Here is a 20,454-nt window from a genome sequence, read left to right as displayed (position 1 = left end):
CATGAACAACAAAGACTCCAAACACAAGATGTGGAGATGAAGAATTCAGTCTGGTTTGGCTGCTGCTCTCCCTCCTCTGTACCAAATGGAAGGAAGGGATGGGTGAAGCCAGGACTTGCCACCTCCTCTTGCCACCTCACATCCAGGAAGCCCAGGGGTGCCTCATCTGCTCCCAGACATGGAAACACCAGCCTGCACCTCTCCTTCCTTTGGCAAAGCCTCCCTAACTCCAAGTGGGAATAAGCAGCTGCAGGCAGGACAGCAAAGAGGAGGGGAGAGGGAAAGGGAGAGGGAAAAAGGGAGAGGAAAAAAGGGAGAGGGAAAGGGAGAGGAAAAGGAAAAGGGAGAGGGAGCCAGGAAGGAAAACCACAGCATTTAGTCTATGCAAAATGGATACACCAAGCACTGGGAGGTTGCTCACTGCTGCCTGAGCCTTGGCCATGGCATAGCAGGGTGTCACAGGAGCAAACAGAGGATCTCAGCAGGGACACAGTGCCAGCTCCCTCGTGGGCACTCATGCCATAACACTTTATCTCAAACACCAAACCTACTAAAGGCGGGTCCTGCAGAGGCTGCTGCTGCCAAAGAGGCTTCCCACACCTGTCTTCTGCTGCCTTGCATGTGTTTTCCACACATTATGATGCTACGAAGGTACTGTGCAACTGAACACACGGCAGGAAGAAATTGATACCTGAGCTGATTGGAAGAGAGCTGGGAGAGGAGCTGCCCAGAGCTGGCCAGAGGGTGCTCTGCAGGACAGATTCTTTCATTTCTCATATGAAAAGGGCAAGGACCAGGTGCAAGACAGGGCTGAGCAGCTCACCCACAAACCACCTCTCTCCTGCTGCCAGAAACTCCTGCAATGCTCCTCACACTAAACTCAGCAGCCAACATCCAAGGAATTTGCTTTCCAAGGACCTGAGATCCAGCACTGAGGCAGAGAGCTGACCAGCCTGCAATAGCCAAGGACCAAGCCCTCAGTGTTCATCCCAATGCCATCTCTGCAGAATTACCTTCTTCAGCCTCTCTGCAGACTTATTGATCTACACTACTGTTTCCCTAGAAGTGATGGGGGATGGAGCTGATGTGTTCTAACGTGCAAGCTTTGGGGGGGGGGGGGGGGGGGGGGGGGGGGGGGGGGCAAATCAAACCAGATGGGGAAAAAGTGGCTTTTGCGCTTCCCAGAGATTCCCTGGGGTGGAGGCAGGCTGTGCTCTGGGTGCCAGGCTGCATGCAGGGCCACTGGTGGGCCATAAGACCCCGGCAACCTGGGAAACCTATTTCTGCCCAAGCCCCAGCTCCCAGAGTCACCCGTAGCAACACCTTCACCTTGTTGACACTGCACCACATCAAGCTTCAAAGCCAAAACTGTTCTCCTACAGAGGGAGAATTGCATCCCATTTGCCTACCCACTGCAGAGCAGTCCATGTTTCCCAGTGCACCTGGTGAGCGCAAAACCCTGGACTCACCAGGCCAGAGCTCTGTGCCTTAGCCTGGCACAGGATTTCTCACCTTTTGTGCAGGGACCTTGGTGGAAGACAGAAGCCACCTCACTGATCCCTGTAACTGGTGGCACCATCAGAGCAGTGTCAGGCACACATCTTGCTCCCACCTCTGCACCAAGGCACAGCTGATGTGAGAGCTCCTTGCAGAGACGGAGCCGGCACAGTAGTGAGAGGACCCTGCCAGCTCTTCAAGCCCCACAGCCCCAAACAGGCTTGTACATGGAAGATCAGACATGGTTTGGGGGGTTCAGATGCTGCAGAAAGCCTGCAAGCTTTCTGCACCATCCTCCTTCCTTTCTGCAGGCTCCCTCATAAAACATGCCAGGAGGAGAAGGGACTTCAGAAATATCTGAGCTTTGAGATTACTGAGACTCATCAGAGGAACAAGATGATACCTGGTGTTTACCCTCTCCCCAGCACTCACTGCCTGGGTCCAGCCTGCCCCGACACCACAAGAGTCAAGGGTCGTCCACACACGAGGTCAATTCTTAGATGGGAAAACACCACTAAATGCAGAGTGCTGACAGTAAGAATCAGTGTATGTAAGAAAAAAGTCCAGTTCCCAATTCTGCAAGGAAGCAAACAGGCACAACCTCTCTCCTCCACCAGCTCTGAGGCCTCAGAAGCCCATTTGTAAGTCCACTTTTCCTGATCCTCTTGGCAGAAGCATCTTACAGGAACACCAGGACCACTGGTATTTCAGGATACTTCCAACCCAAACCAGTCTGTGATTCTTATGATTAAAGCTCATTCACTTCCAATCCCCTGCCTTAGGCAGGAACACCTTTCACTAGACCAGGTTACTCCAAGCCCCATCCACCCAGCCTAACCCTACCCAGTCATGGCATTGCCAGCACAGGATGGAGATCCTGGGACACCCACATCCCTACAGCCACCAGCAAAACCCATCTGATGGCTCAACTGGTAAATCCAAAGTCCAGTGACCAGGAAAACAAACATATTGATGCTCGCATGGCCAAACCTCCCTTTCCAGCCTGTAGCGAAGTTATGTCCATCAATGCTGAGCTCCAAGGAACAGTGCTGCTCCCAGCCCAGCATACAGCTCCCCAGCCAGCTGCACACATCTGTGGGAACCATAATCTCGCCATAAAACCACAGCCTAGGGCTGGGACAGGGTGTCAGAGCAGCAGCAGCAGTCAATGCTGTGCTTGCCACTGGGAAACACAGATGCAAAACCACAATCCCCCTGTGCCAACTGCTGCAGCTTTAGCAGCTTTTCCCAGATGGCCTTGTAGCCTCACCCTTGCCAGCAGAATCTTCCTGCCAGCACAGCTTGGACACAGCCCCAGCACAGCCGTGCCCTCCAACAGTGCCACTGGGCTGAGTCGAGCAGGGATGGGGACCTGCAGCTCAGGGCAGGGAGCAGCACCCTGAACACCCGCCAGGACATGCTGAGAGGTTTAATCCCCACTACAGACATGGGCTGGACTCCATGTTCCCCAGCTCACAGAATCATTAGGGTTGGAAGGGACCTACGGAGATCATCCAAGGTGGGCCAACCAGGAGCAGGTTACACAGGAACATGTCCAGAGAGGTATGGATGTCTCCAGAGAACTCAGAACCCCCTCGGCAGCCTGTTCCAGTGCTCTGCCACCCTCAATGGAAAGTTCTTCCTCATGTTGAGGTGAAACTTGTGTTTTAATTTATGGCCATTGCACCTCATCCTGTCGCTGGGCACCACTGAAAAGTGTCTGGCACCATCCTCCTGGCACCTGCCTTTAGGATACTGATCTGCATTGATGAGATCCCTTCTCAGTCTTCTCTAGTCTAACCATGCCCAGCTCCCCCAGTCTCTACTTGTAAGAGAGACCCCTCTCGAGACCCCTGGTCATCCTTGTAGCTTCCGCTGGACCCTCTCCAGTAGCTCCTTGCCTTTCTCGTACTGAGGAGCCCAGCACTGGATAGGGGACCGCAGATGTGGCCTCATCAGGGTTGAGTAGAGGGGGAGGAATCACCTCCCTTGACCTGCTGCCACAGTCCTCCCAGTGAACCCCAGGACATTCTTGTTCCTCCTGGTTCAAGGGCACTCTGCCAGCTCATGGTAAACTTATCATCCACCAAGACTCCCAGATACTTCTCAGCTGAACTCTCTAGTAGGTCAATCCCAACCCCTGCGGATACCTGGGGCTCTTCCTCCGCAGAAGTAAGACCCTACACTTGCTCCTCCATGGGCTCAAGAGGGAGAGATGAGAAAACACACATCATCTCCCATGCAGAGAGCACAAGGCCCTCTGGGAATGGCCACAGTGACAAACTCACTCCCCTCCCCATCCCAGCTCATCTCCTCAGCCCCCCTTAAAAACTGCCTTTCTTTAAGAAAAAGGAACAAATGGAAGCAAATCCCAATGCGGAGCTGCACAATGGACACTTTAGGGAGAGAGAGACAGGACCTTCAATGCCTAAACAAATTCAATTTGCTTGTTCAGAGGGGGCTGGGGAAGGTTAGGCCGAGGGTAGTGCTGCTTATTCACTTCTCCCAATTAACATTCCAGCGGCGCTGCTCTGCTTTCCAGGAACAATGACTTTTTAGGAAGGGGGAGCAACACTCCTGGGGGCTTTGGATGGTCCTGGAGAAAGGAAACACGGCCAAGCCTTAACAGGGTCTCAGTGTATGTATGATGGGAACTGCTAAACAAAACCAACGAGAAATAAAGATCTGGCCTAGGCAAAAAGAACTTGCCAAATAAAACCCTTGCCATTCCTAGACCAAGATTATTTGCCTTTGCTGCAGATCTAAATATTTTCTGCCTTGGCAACAGAAAAAGAGGTGCCTTGTCACTGGTTTCATTGTAGAAGGTCTCCAAATGCAGGATAACAAAAAATATTCAGAGCAGGCTTTGAGCTGCACCATCCCCACACCAGCTCCCAGCAGCCAAGGCCATTGAGCACCTGTGATTTAACCTAAACCAGAGCCCCCAACCTCTGGCAGGCTCCCCCACTGCTGCCAGGTCAGGCTATGGGGGGATGGCCAAGAGTGGGATGCGGACAGAGTTACTTCATCCCTCCACCAGTTGCAGAGGAAGGATCAGAGTCACAGAATGGTTTGTTGTTGAAAGGACCTTAAAGCTCATCCAGTTCCAACCCCCTGCCACAGGCAGGGACACCTTCCACAAGACCAGGTTGCTCCAAGCCTAGTCCAGCCTGATCTTGAACACTGCCAGGGATGGGGCAGCCACAGCTTCCTTGGGCAACCTGTGCCAGTGCCTCAGCACCCTCTCATGGAAGAGAGTTTATGGCTCCACAGGCTGGGTGTCCTGTAGGATGAGCAGAACTGGATCCCACCATCTCCTGAGCTTCCTTCTGCACTAGGAAGCTCCCAGGCCCCTTTACTATGGTCAGCCCACTGCTCTGTGGCAGCAATTTACTCATTTATTTCCTTCTTGAAGAAAAATCAGCCTTTTTCTAGCATGGTCATGAATTATTCCATCAGAGCACACTCAGAGCTCCCATTTTTTTTTTTTTTGCAGCTTTCCAATGTTCCCCCAAGGATGGCTGCTGCTCTTCAGTCCTCCTTAGGCATACAACCTCCGGGATGGTGCACACACAGCAAACAAGGAGCATGAGCAAACCCAACTGCAATTGGGAAAGAAAAGCTACAGCGGGGCTCTGTGCACACCAGATGCTGCCACCCCGACCATGGGACAGAGACCAGCTCCAGCTGAAGCAGTGCCCATGACCATCTCATGTGATTTGGCCTGAAAAGAGCAGGCTCGCCCTTGTGAAACTGAAAGCAAGCACCAAAACCAAATGGGGCTGTCAATACCCCACGGGCATATGTGCTGGGGTGGATCTATTTCACCATTTCACAGTTTCAAAGGATTCCCATGAAAATCTAGCCCAAATAGACAGATGGCTCAAGCTCAGCATTCCCAGTCACCACACAGAAGGAGGAATAGGGTACGCTAAAGCAGGACACATGTGCAACTGGACAGACGTCTCTGCAGAGGCACCACTGGCTGTTAAGCTCTGCTGTATCACCTATGGATGCCTATGGCCATGTATAAGGAAAGAAAAGCACTTTGATCAGGAACTAAAGATAGTTTACCCTGCAGGTGTTAAATCGATGTATAAGCCCAGGAAAACAGGCCCAACTAAAAAAGCTCCTATCAGCTTCAGCTCATCCTATCAAACAGGCACAAGGTAGACTCAAAGCAGGCAACATGTGAAGATGCTCTAGTTATTTAAGTCACTCAGCAGCAATACTTGAGCTGAAGAGCTGCAATTTCTCCACTTGGGCTTCTCGGATGACAAACCAGCTTGCTGATTTTCCAGGCACTGCATAATCATGGAAAACAGCTCTGTGGTGGCAATGCCATCTCTCAAGGAAGAAGACGGAAGGATGGTAGGTAAGTACCTTGGAAGGTAGGTCTCCAGCACATCTCCTGTTTCCCACCTGGAATCCTGCCCACAGGAGAAACTGAGGTCAGCAACAGAAAGTCTCCCAGGAAAGCCATGTGGAGCACCATGAGGCATAGGCCCAGGGCAAGGAGTTGGTGCCTTTTCATGGCAAGCAAAGTGTGCAGTGCTTTCCCTACTTTTGGGGCAGCCAGTGCTCTTGTCCTACCAGCCAAGCAGCAAGACCTATTGTCCCAGAGCCAAAGCCACAGATGCTCACCAGAGGAATGTTAAACAGTCACAAGGACCAGTGAATGGTCATTTGAACAAAAGTCTGGATGAACCAGCTGAGCTATGAGCTGGATTTGCTATTGTCTTTCAAGCCTGAAAGAGGAACCCATAAAAACACAGAAGCCAACTACTGAAAGGGAAAGGTCCCCACCAGAGGGGAAGCACCATGAACCAAAGCCAGACTCAGCACATGCTCACCTCCACCATGGCATACCAAAGACTACGTGTATGCCTCCTCCTCTCCATGCAATGCAGTTAGTGCTGTAGTTGAATGTAGGAGTTGAACAAGGACCCAGACCCAGCATGCCCCTATCAATATTCCTTCCTACGGAGCTTGCCTATGTGAAACTCCATACCTGGTCTCCTGCCGCAATCAGTTTCCTCCCTCTTCTTCCCAGGAGATTACAGGGGCTCAGGACTGAAGCAGAAGTGTCAAGACCCCACCACCCCCCAAGGAAATAGTGTGCTTTCCAGGACAGCAGCTTTTCTACTGTTTTACTCAAGGAATCCTGAGGTGCTTAACCTCTTTAGGAGACAGGGCATTTCTGCTGGCAGGAAATGGGAAGATCTAGAAGCTGAATGTTGTCACGCTGGTAAGTGGGCATCTCAGAAAAGTTATTCTACCTTGGAAATCCCCCTCTGTAACAGCCAAAGAAATCAGAGGGAAATTCTCACCCCCACAAAAGCATTGCTCTGCCTTTCTCCACTGCCAGTCATTCCTGGGTCCCAATTCACCTTCTCCTGGGCTTCTTGGAGGCTTCAGCAAGATGAGATTCAGCAACTGGCACCAAGTGCACCCCTTGCCATGGAACAAGGTGTCGAGAACTCCACAACCAAAGCATCCATCCCGGCTCCCTTCAGCCCAGCCTATCCCCATCCCTCCTCCTCCGGGGCAAGGGTCAGCAAGGCTGAAGGTCCCACAGCTGCAGCCACACAGCCACCCATCACCACCCCTCTGCAGCTATTCTTAGTCCTCTGGTGTGACCAGGCTCAGACCGGAGATGTGACTGCAGCAGCAGGAGGGAAGAAAAACAGCTCTTCGCATGTGACAGGCAGAGACCTCTAAATAGTCAGCACCAAAAGAGATAAATCTCCTTTTCTTTCCAGGAGATCAAGGCACCACTATGCAAGCGGGGCAGCCTCCAAAGGCACCTTCCTCTCCATTGATCCGGGGCTATTTCTGCCTCGGCAAGTACTCCCTTGCAGAGATAAGGTTTGTCTTTCTGAAGCTCACAAACTAAGCAAAAACATAAAACATAAGGAGAGAGATGAGAGATGAGCAACATGCAAATAGGACCCCCCAGGTCAAACCATCTCCCTGTCACCAGGCCCTCCCTTTGCCAGCACATTCCTACTCCTAATGAGGCCCCACTGCTTCCTCCTCGCTCCTCAAGTTGCTCCTGGTGATGCAAATCCATCGTCTTTGTTTCTATTCTTGGAGTAAAAACAGAACCAAAGTAAATAGCAAAACAGCTCTTAGGTTTCAGGATCCTTTCTTTTTCCATCCTTCCCAAGAGCCGCAAGGCTGTTGTTGCCGTCACAGCGAGGTGACACCCGACCCCAGACACCGTCTGGTTCCCACCGGAAATGCTCCACTTAATCTTCAGCCTCTGACATCCTCTTTGAGATCACTGCCAGCTCCTTCTCCAAACCTCTGCTTCACTGTGCTCCTCACATATCACCTAGCATGAGAGAGTGGGAAAGCCGGACATGGACTCTGGAGATGTCAAAGAGCTATCCCCATGCCCTCTCCCTCTGCACAAGGCTGGGGACATCCCCACCAGACTGTCTGCTCCTTCCAGCCCAAGGAGCTGAACCAGCTGCGATCTGTGCCCAGAGAGACCTCATGGTGCCCAGCGTGTTAACCACATGCCAGAGGGGGTACCAGTACATGTGCATAGAGGGGGAAAGAAGACATGTGGCAACATGAAGTTAGACACATCACCTCTCCTCATATCATAGAATCCCAGACTGGTTTGGGTTGCAAGGGACCTTAAAGCTCATCTAGTTCCAACCCCCTGCCGCGGGCAGGGACACCTTCCACTAGACCAGGTTGCTCCAAGCCCCGTCCTGTGGAGGCAGTGTTCTCACAGGAGAATGGATAATTGGTACATAAACTGAATAATCCTGAAAGATACAGCAAGGCCATGAGAGGCCCGAGGAAGCTTAAGCAAGCAAGATAAGAAGAATCTGGAATTCACTGAGTTAATGAGAACTGTGGACTGTTGGCAAGCTTTCGAGGTCAAGTTCTCACACCTGTGCTTAACCACTTATATGTTAGTCACTAAGGGTCTTCAAGACATGTATCCAATCATAATATGCCAAATCACTGTAAGTGCATGTAAGAAACAGTATATAAGGAGTTAAGGCTTTGTAATAAATGGCAATCGCTTGATCACATTGGTCGTCTCTGCGTTGTCCGTGACTCCCGCGTCAACACCGTCCAACCTGGCCTTGAACACTGCCAGGGATGGGGCAGCCACAGCTTCTCTGGGCACCCTGTGCCAGCACCTCAGCACCCTCACAGGGAAGAACTTCTGCCTAAGAGCTCATCTCAAACTCCCCTCTGTCAGGATAAAGCCATTCCCCTTGGCTAGTCCCTACAGGCCCTTGTCCAAAGCCCCTCTCCAGGTTTCTTGCAGCCCCTTTAGGCACTGGGAGCTGCTCTGAGGTCTCCCCTTAAGGAGCCTTCTCTTCTCCAGACTGAACCAGCCCAGGTCTCTCAGCCTGGCTCCAGAGCAGAGCTGCTCCAGCCTTCACAGCATCTCTGTGGCTTCCTCTGGACTCACTCTAACAGCTTCCTGTTCCTCTTCAGTTGGTAGCCCCAGATATGTGCCAGTGTCTGGTGAAGCAGCATGAAGACTGTCCTGCCACATGCACTGCCATTGAAGCTGTTCATACAGGGAAGAGGTGGGACTGATAATCAGCTCTGCCATTGCCAAGCTCCCACGAAAGCTGCAGACACAGGAGGGGCAGGTAAATGAGTCTTTATGCCAGAAAATAGTTTCTGGTCTGCAACAACATCCCTCAAAGTCACTTGCTCCTTAGCTGAGGTCCAGCAAAGCCAAGCAGGCAGCAAAACCTACATGGGATTGTCTATGCCCATGGCAGGGGTTTGGACCTGAATGTGTTAAGGCCCTTTCCAACCCAAACCAGTCTGTGATTCTATGATTCTAAGAGGTGCTGGGAACCTTAGTGCCTGCAGCACTTAGTGCCTGCGGGTGGCACCAGGGCCATGTCCCAGCACTGTCCTCACCATCACAGCTCACACTGGAAAGCAGACAGGAGTGAAGAGCCAAGCCTAGGATCCAGATGCAGATGCAGGGAGAGCACAGAGCTGTGCAGCTCTCATTTCAGGATGAACACGCAGATGTCACCACTGTGTTTGGACACAGTGACCCTAGCGCTTCGGGGAGCTCTGGTAGCTTTCCCCAGGCTCCCAGGTGCAAGGAGCAATGTGTAGACTGTGAGCCTGAAGGGAACTCCACACTTTCCAGCGAGGGCAGAGATAGGTGAAGCGAAGCCCTTCTTCCAGAGATGGGGAAACAAAATTAGAGCAGCCCGAGGAGCTGCTGCTCTCCGGTGGGTAGCAGCATGCTGAAGCGCAGTGCTGCAGAGACCTCTTGCAGCACACAACTGCTACTGCACGCACCCCTGACACCACCGAGCATCTCTTGGAGCTGCACAGATCTAACAGAAAGCACTTCACAGCACTCTGGTGACTTACCCTGCACATCCCCAGCAAGCTGCACCTCCTGAGGGCTTGTAGCATCCACTGATGGCATCCAGCACACACCAAGTGCCACCTGCATACAGTCGCTACTTTAAATTGCTCCTAGTTCTGCAGCTGAATCCACTTGCCAGAGCCTATACAAAGCCACAACAACGTCCAAAAGGGCTTATTCAGGCACAATACTGCATGGATTTCCTTGCAGAGAAGTGCTCTGAAGCATTTAAACCTCAGGCTTTCAAAGTACCTTCTTTGTTGGCACTCTCCAAAACCTAACTGTATGTATTTTGGGGATTGTATTACTCATGAACCTGGGGCACTTGCCTTCCTCAGATCAAAAACAGAAAAAGACCTGAAGACTGAGAGGTCCGAGCTGTATAGGGACAGACTACAGCAACCAGATTTGCTGCCTCATATCAGGGAAAGCTCAAAAGGAGGAGCAGATCTACCACAGGAAACACAAAAAAGTCTGAAGGTGGACCAATAGGCCCTACGGTCAGCAGAGGCTGTAGGCCTGGTCTGAGCAGCAACCAAGCTGGGATCCAGGGACACACAATCATGAAGCCACTCTTGGTGGCAAAGAAGGCACCACAGCCCAGAAGTGAGAAGAACGAGAAATCAGGCAGACAAAACCTATCAGGCTGTACGTTTTGGGATGAACAGAAATAAAGCCAGGAGCCAGATCCTCTCTGGCTCAATGCAGAAGCCAGGATGGGCCTCAGCAGCAGATATCTGGCCACTGTCACCATCACACCCAGTGGCTGGGAGGGGACAACCAGCCAAAGAAGGCAGGTAGAGAAGCCGTGCTGGGCTGAGACACCACATAACCTCAACCAGAAAATGGCCAGGGTCCTGCCAGCACAAGGCTTCATGTCCTCAGCAAGACTGAGCCATCCAAAAGTGTTTACTTCTCCATGCACTGGGCCAGCTCTGGTTGCAGCCCAGGGCATCCCGAGCCCACCCTGATCACTGGGACCCAAAACAGGATGCAGCACCACGCTGAAAACTCATCCCAGTTTCATGTTGCAAGGCACTAGTCCTGCAGCAGAGGAGGAATACTCTAGCTCATGAAATGATCATGGAATCCCAGACTGGTTTGGGTTGGAAGGACCTTAAAGCTCACCCAATTACAACTCCCTGACATGGGCAGAGACACCTTCCACTAGACCAGGTTGCTCCAAGCCCCATCCAACCTGCCCTTGAACACTGCCAGGGATGGGGCAGCCACAGCTTCTCTGGGCACCCTGTGCCAGCGCCTCAGCACCCTCACAGGGAAGAACTTCTGCCTAAGAGCTCATCTCAATCCCCCCTCTGTCGGGTTAAAGCCATTCCCCCTTGTCCTGTCCCTACAGGCCCTTGTCCAAAGCCCCTCTCCAGGTTTCTTGTAGCCCCTTTAGGCACTGGAAGCTGCTCTAAGGTCTCCCCTTAAGGAGCCTTCTCTTCTCTAGGCTAAACCAGCCCAGGTCTCTCAGCCTGGCTCCAGAGCAGAGCTGCTCCAGCCCTCGCAGCATCACCATGGCCTCCTCTGGACTCGCTCCAGCAGCTCCACATCCTTCTTGTGTTGGTGGCCCCAAAGATGAGCACAGCTAATGTCTCACTTGGTATAACTCACTGTGGTTGTTTTCTTCTTCCACACAAAGCCAATACCAAAGAACACAGTGCACATTTTTAGCAAGTCTAGCTGGGAGAAGCAGAATAAAATTGGATCTTGGCTTAGGACTCTGCTTCCCTCCCCCTCAGCCCCGGGGCTCTCTGTGCATTTGATGCTCCTTGCCCAGAAGCAAAATGCAAATTCATTGGAGACTGGAAAGTTTCTGCTTTTCACCCTGTCAGCTCAACGGATTTTCTCTCCATCACCTCCCAAGCCAGCCTTGCACTCCACCACCATTCCCATACCCACGCAGGCTGGACACAGGTTGCTCCTTCCCAACGCAAAGCCGGCAGAGGGAGCAAACGCTGGGTTTGCAGGGAAATTGCAGCAGGCTTTAATTGCCGTTATTGTGTTTCGAATCTAGACGGTATTTCTCAGTAGTTTGCATAAGTTAATTGGAAAGGCCCGAGTTAGGACCAAAGCCAGCCTGCATCTTCTCTTGTAAGGGTGCTGGGAAATGAGATATAGTTCGCACTAAGATCCAGCCTGTGAAATGGCAGCATTCAAATCAAAACCAATCACAGAATCCCCAGCTCAAGTGTCATGTTATTTATCAGGGTCATATGTTTTTTTAAGACTTATAAATGAGCAATAGTTGCCAAGTGAGCATTATGCCAAGGTGGGGGGCAGGCACAGGCATGGGACACACTGTGAGCATCTTCCATCCACCTTTGTATTTACCTCTTTAGGCAGCCACTGAGGGCAGTACCACCTTCATCACTCCACTGACCTCTTCATGGGCAAAGACGCGATCCAGGGCAGCCCTGAGGAGAAGGACTTGGGGGTGTTGGTCAATGAGCAGCTCCCCATGAACCAGCTTCAGTGAGCGCGTGACCCCAGAACCCTCCACATGTGCTGGGCTGCATCCCCAGAGCATGAGCAGCAGGTTAAGGGAGGGGATTCTCCCCCTCTGCTGTGCTCTGGGAAGAACCCCCTTGCAGTCCTGATCCAGCTCTGGGGCAACAGCACAAGAGGGACATGGAGCTGTTGGAGCGAGTCCTGAGGAGGTCATGGAGATGCTGCGAAGGCTGGAGCAGCTCTGCTCTGGAGCCAGGCTGAGAGAACTGGGCTTGTTCAGCCTGGAGAAGAGAAGGCTCCTTAAGGGGAGAACTTAGAGCAGCTCCAGTGCCTAAAGGGGCTACAAGAAACCTGGAGAGGGGCTTTGGACAAAGGCCTGTAGGGACAGGACAAGGGGGAATGGCTTTAACCTGACAGAGGGGAGACTGAGATGAGCTCTTAGGCAGAAGTTCTTCCCTGTGAGGGTGCTGAGGCGCTGGCACAGGGTGCCCAGAGAAGCTGTGGCTGCCCCATCCCTGGCAGTGTTCAAGGCCAGGTTGGATGGGGCTTGGAGCAACCTGGTCTGGTGGAAGGTGTCCCTGCCCGTGTCAGGGGGTTGGGACTGGATGAGCTTTAACATCCTTCCAGCCCAACCCATTCCATGATTCTATGAAACACAGCTGGCCTGCTCCAGACTGAACTTTTAATATTTGTTGCACTCAACTACAGGGCACAAACAAGTATCAAGTGGGTGGTTGCTAACATTTTCTCAAGTCAGGGATGAGAGAGCACAGTCTGTATCACATAAAACAACATAAAACAAGGCAGCAGGAGTGTTAGCACTGCAGTCACTTCCCTGGCATTGGTGGGATTACAGCGGGGCTGAGTCTGACTTTGCTGTCACCAAAGCATCACATCAGAGCCCCCAGCAGCACTGCTGCACACAGGAGATAATGGGCTCCACTCAATGGACTCAGAAAGTTCCTGCACACATTGCGGTAAAACAGGGATGGGTCCCACTAAGCAGAAACCGTTCTGCTCCAGGCTCTGCCTGGCACCAAGCACTCAGTCCAGGATAGTCACATCCCATGCTCTAGTGCTACTGGGGCAAGATGGCTTCTGCAGCTCCTCAGCATCACTGCAGTGTCCATCAGGAAGAGGAGGAGCCCCTGGACTGATCATTAGCCATGGGAATAGGAAAACCTGGATTGGGTACATGTCAGTCAGCACCTGCCTCTTTCTGGAGTCCAGGCACTGTTTGTAACTGCAGTGAGCACCAAATTTGACCAGGTTTCTGCCACAAAGCCAGTTTGTCTTCCCATGCCTCCTTTTCCCAGGCTCTACCGCTCCAGTTAGCCTTTCCTTCTTCATTACGGGAGTTGCAAGGCAAGGATTACCTCTGTGCAACTCATCTGCAGAGTTCCCAAGACAAGCAGTGCTCTAGGTCTTTCCTGGAGGGCACAGACATTTCCCAACAGCATAACTGCCTGGAAAAAACACACCATATACAAAATAATAATTAAAAATTAAAAGTAATCACTGCGTGAGAACACAGACAGGGAAGCAACACAAACTTGAGTCTCGCCGAGTTGAAACACACATGACCTGCTGCAAATCAAGCTAATGGCCCATCGGCCAGCACCCAGGACCCCAGGCACTGCTGGCGCTTCCTCTTTTGGGGACGAACAGGATCTGCACTAGCAGCTTAACAGGTTTCCTTGTAACATCACAACATCAGTGGGCAGGACCAGGAGGACAGGGCCAAGGGGAAAAAGAGAGTATAAATTCAGCCAGAGCTGTGCTGTAATCCGCACTGCCTATCCTAGCAGTCACCACAGACCATGACTCAGTCCTGGGTGACCTCCTTTAATGCTCCGTAAGGCTAATGGTGAGTTCAATAGGGTTAATTCCACCTTTATTGAGCAGGGCTCCTGTGAAGCTCAAGAGTTTCAGCACAGCCTGTAACACAGCCATCATGCTCTTCTCCTTACCCAGGCAAGGTGCACTGCAGAAGGTCTCATCCCTGCTCCTCGCTGCCATCTCAGAGGCAGCCCAGAGCCAGTACGGCAAAAAACCCAACAGAGCCCCTTGTCCATCACCAAGTGACCCAAAACCACACATGCAGGTCCCAGAGCACAGCCCTGGCCATGGCCACTGCCTCCATCACAGCACAGACGTGCTGGACCCACAGGGGTAAGGCAGGGGAGCCATGTGACAGGCAGATATCAAAAGCCATCAGATGCTCCTCTTCCTCAAAGATGGAAGAGGATGTCACCAATGTTCCAAGCCTTAGAGGAGTTAAAGGAAAGGCCTATTAGAAAGAAAACTCACTGTGACAATCACAAAAACTGGGATTCATTTACAATTCGAATTATGCAAATTCAAGTCATCTGAACACGCAGATCCATCACATGCCAGCAGCGGGACTGCAAGCATACACCACCCCACCATGGCTGGGGGGAATCCGCCCTCCACCACACTCCCAGAGGATGGCAGCCATGGGAAGGGCTGCCCCTGGGGAACAGGACCAAGCAGGACTTGCAGGTGCACCATCTGAGAAGCCAAGAGCTACCTCAGCACCCCAGCACCCCATCCTCAGGATGCAGGGAGGCAGCTTCCAATGTTTCCACATGAGCTATAAGAAATTCTCCCTCAGAGAAGCTTAGATGCCCAGGACCAAAATAAAGCCTTATAAGGCATAGAGGCTCATCAAGTGGATGCAAGACATCTGCACAGTACAGGGGGCATGTGGGCAGCAGCTCTGCCCTGTGTCCATCACCCTGCCAGGTTAGGGTCCTGGATGCCCCCTTAAAAACCCTGCATCTTCCCCCATCACTCAGCAATTCCCAAAATAGAAAGCCAAGGAGCTGCATCACAAGGCAAAAGCAGCTCAAACTGTCAGCACAGCGAGAAATCAACTGTTACAAGCTGGGTAAGTGCAACAGCCTGAAAAAATGAATCAAGCTTTAAATATGGACTTTCCTGAAAGGTCCCAGATGAGCTGCTGCGGAAAAGGCAAATCCTGTTCTCTCCTGCAGTGCCAGCCAGGGACTGGCACAGGTTGCCCAGAGAAGCTGCAGCTGCCCCATCCCTGGCAGTGTTCAAGGCCAGGTTGGCCAGGGCTTGGAGCAACCTGGTCTAGTGGAAGGTGTCCCTGCCTGTGGCAGGGGGCTGGAACTGGATGAGCTTTTAGGTCCCTTCCACTCCAAACCAGTCTTGGATTCTGTGAAAGTACAATGCCTCCAGCACACGGATGGAAAACAATTGCCAAACCCTGGGAGGACGTGGAGCTCAGTACTGACAACCTGTCCTTGGAAATAACTTCCGTAGGTCAGCAGGACTTTTAGTCTGAACTTCAAACCTAGGCTCTCTAGCTGGGTGGGAAATACTGGTCCAGCACCAGCCCAAGCCCCAGCTGATGAGCTGCTGGCTCTGCACGCTGCAGCTCGCAGCCCCAAACCTCCACTGAAGGGCCCTTCTGATGCCCTCTCCAGGTAGGATGAACCTGTGTTTCTCAGTAGGTCTCACAAGGTCCCAGCCCATGGTCAAGTCTAGAGCAACATCTCATAGCTGTTAAAGCAAACCAAAAATGACATAGCAAGAAGAGGGAAAAAAAAAAAACACCCTAAAAAATTCCTGCTCCATTTCTAGATGAACAGCCAGCTCCATGGGTTCACCAAGGAAAGCTAGAAGTCCCCAAAACCCCATGAATCCAAAGGCCAAAGCAAATTAGACACAGCACAGACAAGTGCTGACATGGTGCTGAGAAGCCAGGAGGGTGCCCCATGGGGAAGGGCAGAGCCCAGCTCTCTGCAGGCACCAGGATGGTGCAGAGAACCCAAGTCCTTCCACACCTTTTGTGCCCATCCCCACTGCAGAAATGAGGCTGTGGGTGACAGGTCCCACAGAGATACTGAAAGGCAAAGACCGCAACATCTCAGTGACCTGCCCACCCTCCCACTGTCCTGGGGGCAGCCTGGGGCTGCAGATCCAGGCTGAAAGACAGATAAATCAGACTCAGTACCTTACCCTGCAGCAGGACCATGTCATCTTAAACACCTCCAACATCCTTCAGCCACTCACCGGACGCCCCATCCCGCTTCTGCTCATGTCCATCCCTGAGGCTGCCAGCCACATCCTGAGCCTGAAGACAGCAGCTCCCACAGAAGGAGTTCACAGGCACCACAGGTAGTTCCCCCAGACTCACCCCTACGGACACCCACTTCTGCCGCACATGGAAAAGAATCAACAGACTGCCAAGGTCAGGTCTGTTCTCCTGCAGTGGGGATGTTCATCAGCCCATCCCAGCACAGAGAGCCAAACACCACAGTATGCAGTAGTGACACAGCCCCAGGGACACCAGAAGCAGCACAAGCCTGTGCAACCCGGTGAGGGATCAGCCTCTCCTCTGGGCTAGAGGACGGTGAATGACTTTGGAGGTCCAATGTCTCAGCTGGCAGCTCTCAGCGGCACTTGAGGTTACATGGATGTCTGATCCCATTGTATTGATGCTCCCACCCATTGCCAATCAACACCAAGTGCTTTTCAGCACAAGGACACCCGAGCCCTCATTACAACCCCACAGCCAGTAACAGGCAGGAGGAAGGACACTCAAACCCCCATCTCTAGTGTCTCGGGGAAGACAAAAGACAAAGCCCATGAAAAATTGATCAGAGCACCTGCAGCCGCAGTGTAGCCCTGCCATGTCCCTGCCATCCTGCCACGTTCCCTGCCATCCTGCCACCAGGATGCCCCCCCAAAGGCTGAACCTGCCCAAGGTTGATCTCAGCAACCCAGCCCCTCACTGCACCCACTGGCTGGCCCAGGACAGACCACTGAACAGACCCAGTTGCTCACATATGTGAGGCAAAGGATGGGAAAACTCACTGCCTACTTCCAATCTCACTCCATCCTTTGGGCAGCAACACCCAGAGACTTGCCCTGCACATCACCCAATGAGCAATAGTATGGAGAGGGGCTCTGCCACAGGGTGGGCAACCTTGAGCTGCCACCATCTGCTCCACCAGGCTGGAGCAGCCTCTTTATGTGTTGCTTTGGAAATGCTGAGCATAAAAATAGCTCTCTGACATGTTGATGGTTTCAGGAGGATGCACATGTACGAACGCAGAGGGGGCAGACACCCCAATACTCACAAACTGCCGCCGTAGCTTGGTCTTGACACGCTCGGCCTTGGTCTCAGCTGGGTGGAGAGCATAGCTGAGGGAGCCAAGGTGGTTGTCCACCGACAGACTCTTTCTCATGTAGAAGGAGCGGGTGCGGAAGTAGCTGAATGGGGCATCCTCCACCGCTGTGCCGAGCTGGGCATCCTGGCGGGGGTCCGTACAGTCATCCTCCAGCCGCCAGGCCTCCCCTAGAAGGACATGCCACCCCATCAGAGCCATAGCCCAGGCCATGTCGTATCCCTCAGTCCACCTGGGGATGCCCAGAGGGCAGCCTGGATCCACCCTGCCCACCCCATCCCACCAGCATGCCATGGGGATGGGTGATGCAGAACTTGGAGGAGGTTGAGGGCGCATCCCTGCTGCAAGCCTCATGTATCCCATGCTCCACCATGTCCAGGCTCATGTCCCTAGTATCTTCCTGGTTGGGACTGGTCAAATACAGTTGAGCACAATGAAGACTTGGCCAGAGATGAAGCCTCCAGGCACTACTGCAGTTATCATAGAAACCTGGAGTGGTTTGAGTTGAAAGGGACCTTAAAACTCATCCAATTCCAACCCCTTGCCACAGGCAGGGACACCTTCCACTAGACCAGGTTGCTCCAAGCCCCAACCACAACCAACTGCTCTGTCTCCTGCTTCTCAACACACACCTCTTCTCCAAGCTTCCTGAGCTTTTTAGGGTGTAAAAACAGATCACTATGCGCAGAGTCCTACCAGTGGCTCTGAAGGCACCAAATCAGAATGATCAGAACCAAGAGGACAAGCTGAAAGAGGGGCAGAGAGCTGAAAACCATGAACAAAGAGGCGACCTGGAGCACAGCACTTGTGTCTCATCCTTTTTTCCTCCCCTACTTTCAGTTTAATAAGCTGCTCCTGCTCCTCTCCAAATGTCAACTCATACAACACAAGAACTGCTGTTTGAAAGCTGTGATTATTCAATGCACAAACACATCAATCGGAGCCCAGACCCAGGCTGCCAGCACCAGATCACAGCGTTCCGGGGCCACGCTGGGAATGCCGTGACACGGGCACAGAGCCCTGGAGCAGAGCCCCCCAACAAGCAGGAACATCCCACGTGGAAGGAGGAACCAGCCCTAGGGCCCCTGCGCTCACCTGTGATGGCTCAGCCATCATCCCCTGTCCCCAGCCTCACATCTCTTCACATGGGAGGTGCTCCAGCACCCTTATCATCCTCATGATAATCATAGACTCATAGAGTTTGGGTTCAAAGAGACCTTAAAGCTCACCCAGTTCCAACCCCATGCCACAGATAAGGACACCTTCCACTAGACCAGGTTGCTCCAAGCCCCATCCAACCTGGCCTTGAACACTGCCAGGGATGGGGCAGCCACAGCCTCTCTGGGCACCTTGTGCCAGTGCCTCAGCGCCCTCACAGGGAAGAACTTCTGCCTAAGATCTAAAAACAATAGAGTCTCCTGCACCTACCTACCTACCCAGAAGTGTTCCCCCTCATATCTCAAGGAGCCACCTATGCCAGCTGTCCCACAGGTCTTCCTCCCATCAAAGACCCCCTCTCACAATGGGCTGTAAGGACAGCAGGGTCCTGCAGTAGCATGGTCCTGCAGCACACCCGGAGCACCTCTGTGGCCAGCACAGCAGGACAAGCTCTGGCCATGCCAAGGTCCTCTCCAGGCAGGACTTGCCAGAGAATTCAGAACTGAAACACAGGCTTTAAAGCATTTACATCAATCCAGCTCACAGTGACCTGACCATGAGCAGAGTAGATTTAAAAGATCAAAATAAATATACAAGAATTCTGCTGGAAGGGAGCTGGGTTTTAAGGGTATATTTAGCACTGGACTATCAGCACTGGATTGCAGCCCTTATCACTGTTTCCATGCTAATAATCTCTTTCCCCATCATTTTTATGGCCCTGGAGTGATTCTGCTGGCACCAAAAGCACTGAAACACTTCAGCAATCAGCAGGTTTTTGCTAATAAACTTGCTCAGAGCTGCTATCCCAACCCTATCAGTATTTCATCAGGATCAGCACACAAGTAGTAGAACATGAGGATGATCAAGGGGCTGGAGCACCTCCCATACCAGGACACACTGAGAAAGCTGGGGCTGCTGCTCAGCCTGGAGACTATATAAAGATGGGGAGGTTGAAATAATGGGCCCAAAGCCTCAGAGAAGAGCAAAAATTAGCCCAAACCTCACCAGGAAGGGCTGCTTTTAGAGGAGGATAAACCCCACACAGGCTGGACCTGGATATATTTCATCGTTTCATAGAACCATAGAATCATAGTGAACTAGGTTGGAAAAGACCTTTAAGATCATCAAGACCAACTTTTCTCCCAGGAATTTGTGCCCCTGGAGAAGTAGGAAAGATTTGCCAGGATCTGGCAGGCAGGGTGGAAGCTCAGCAGAAGCTACTTACCAGCAGAAGGGACTGTGCAGCCTTTCTGGGGGTCAGGGGCTGAGTGCTTCTTGTAGGGCTTCTGTTCTGGCATCTCCTCCCTGTACACGGTGGGGTCGAGAAGGGGAAGTCTGTTCAGGACCGGGGACTGCGGGATGCTGGGCAGTGTCCGGGACTTCCCCAGCAGCGGCCGCTGCAGCTTCCTGTCAAGAGACCTTGAGGGAGAAAACACAGGATACCACTGTCAGTGGGGTGGCTTCTTCAGGCCACGAGCCTTCTGTAACACACAGTGCTGCCACTGGGCTGAGAGCATATAGGGCTTCCCAACACTAAACTGCACCTGCCATCTGAACGCTGGTCCTAAAGGAAAGCCTTTTTTCTTTCACCAGTGTATTTTAATTAGGATTTGCATCTCGAGCTGCAAGCCACCATCAGCATGTGAAGCATTCTAGCAGCCATGCCAGCTCAAAACAGAGAATCAGGATTAGACAAAAAAAAACAACCAGAGGGTTTAACACTGAAGTGACATGAATTGTCTTGAAGAGAATAAAAACCCCACTTGGCACTGAGCATCATCTTGA

General features: G+C 52.3%; 1 protein-coding gene across 4 annotated transcripts in view; it reads right to left on the bottom strand.

The window, feature by feature from the left end:
* The window catches only part of LOC130598519 (ankyrin repeat and fibronectin type-III domain-containing protein 1-like), a 181,089-nt gene that overhangs the window by 140,785 nt on the left and 19,850 nt on the right, over positions 1–20,454 (bottom strand). For all 4 annotated transcript variants that reach the window (XM_057408026.1, XM_057408023.1, XM_057408025.1 and 1 more), the window contains exons 2-3: positions 19,895–20,088; positions 17,464–17,681 (exon numbers count right to left, since the gene is read on the bottom strand). In XM_057408026.1, the coding sequence (XP_057264009.1) occupies positions 17,464–17,681; positions 19,895–19,967 (291 nt within the window). In that variant the 5' untranslated portion in view covers positions 19,968–20,088. The remainder of the gene's footprint in view (positions 1–17,463; positions 17,682–19,894; positions 20,089–20,454) is intronic.

Source organism: Pezoporus wallicus, unplaced genomic scaffold (assembly GCF_028554395.1).
Source record: "Pezoporus wallicus isolate ANWC-B61680 ecotype Strahan unplaced genomic scaffold, APGP_CSIRO_Pwel_v1 contig_4012, whole genome shotgun sequence".
Classification (NCBI taxonomy): domain Eukaryota; kingdom Metazoa; phylum Chordata; class Aves; order Psittaciformes; family Psittacidae; genus Pezoporus; species Pezoporus wallicus.
The sequence above is the reverse complement of the archived record's forward strand: the minus strand, read 5'-3'. Positions and strand labels throughout refer to the sequence as shown.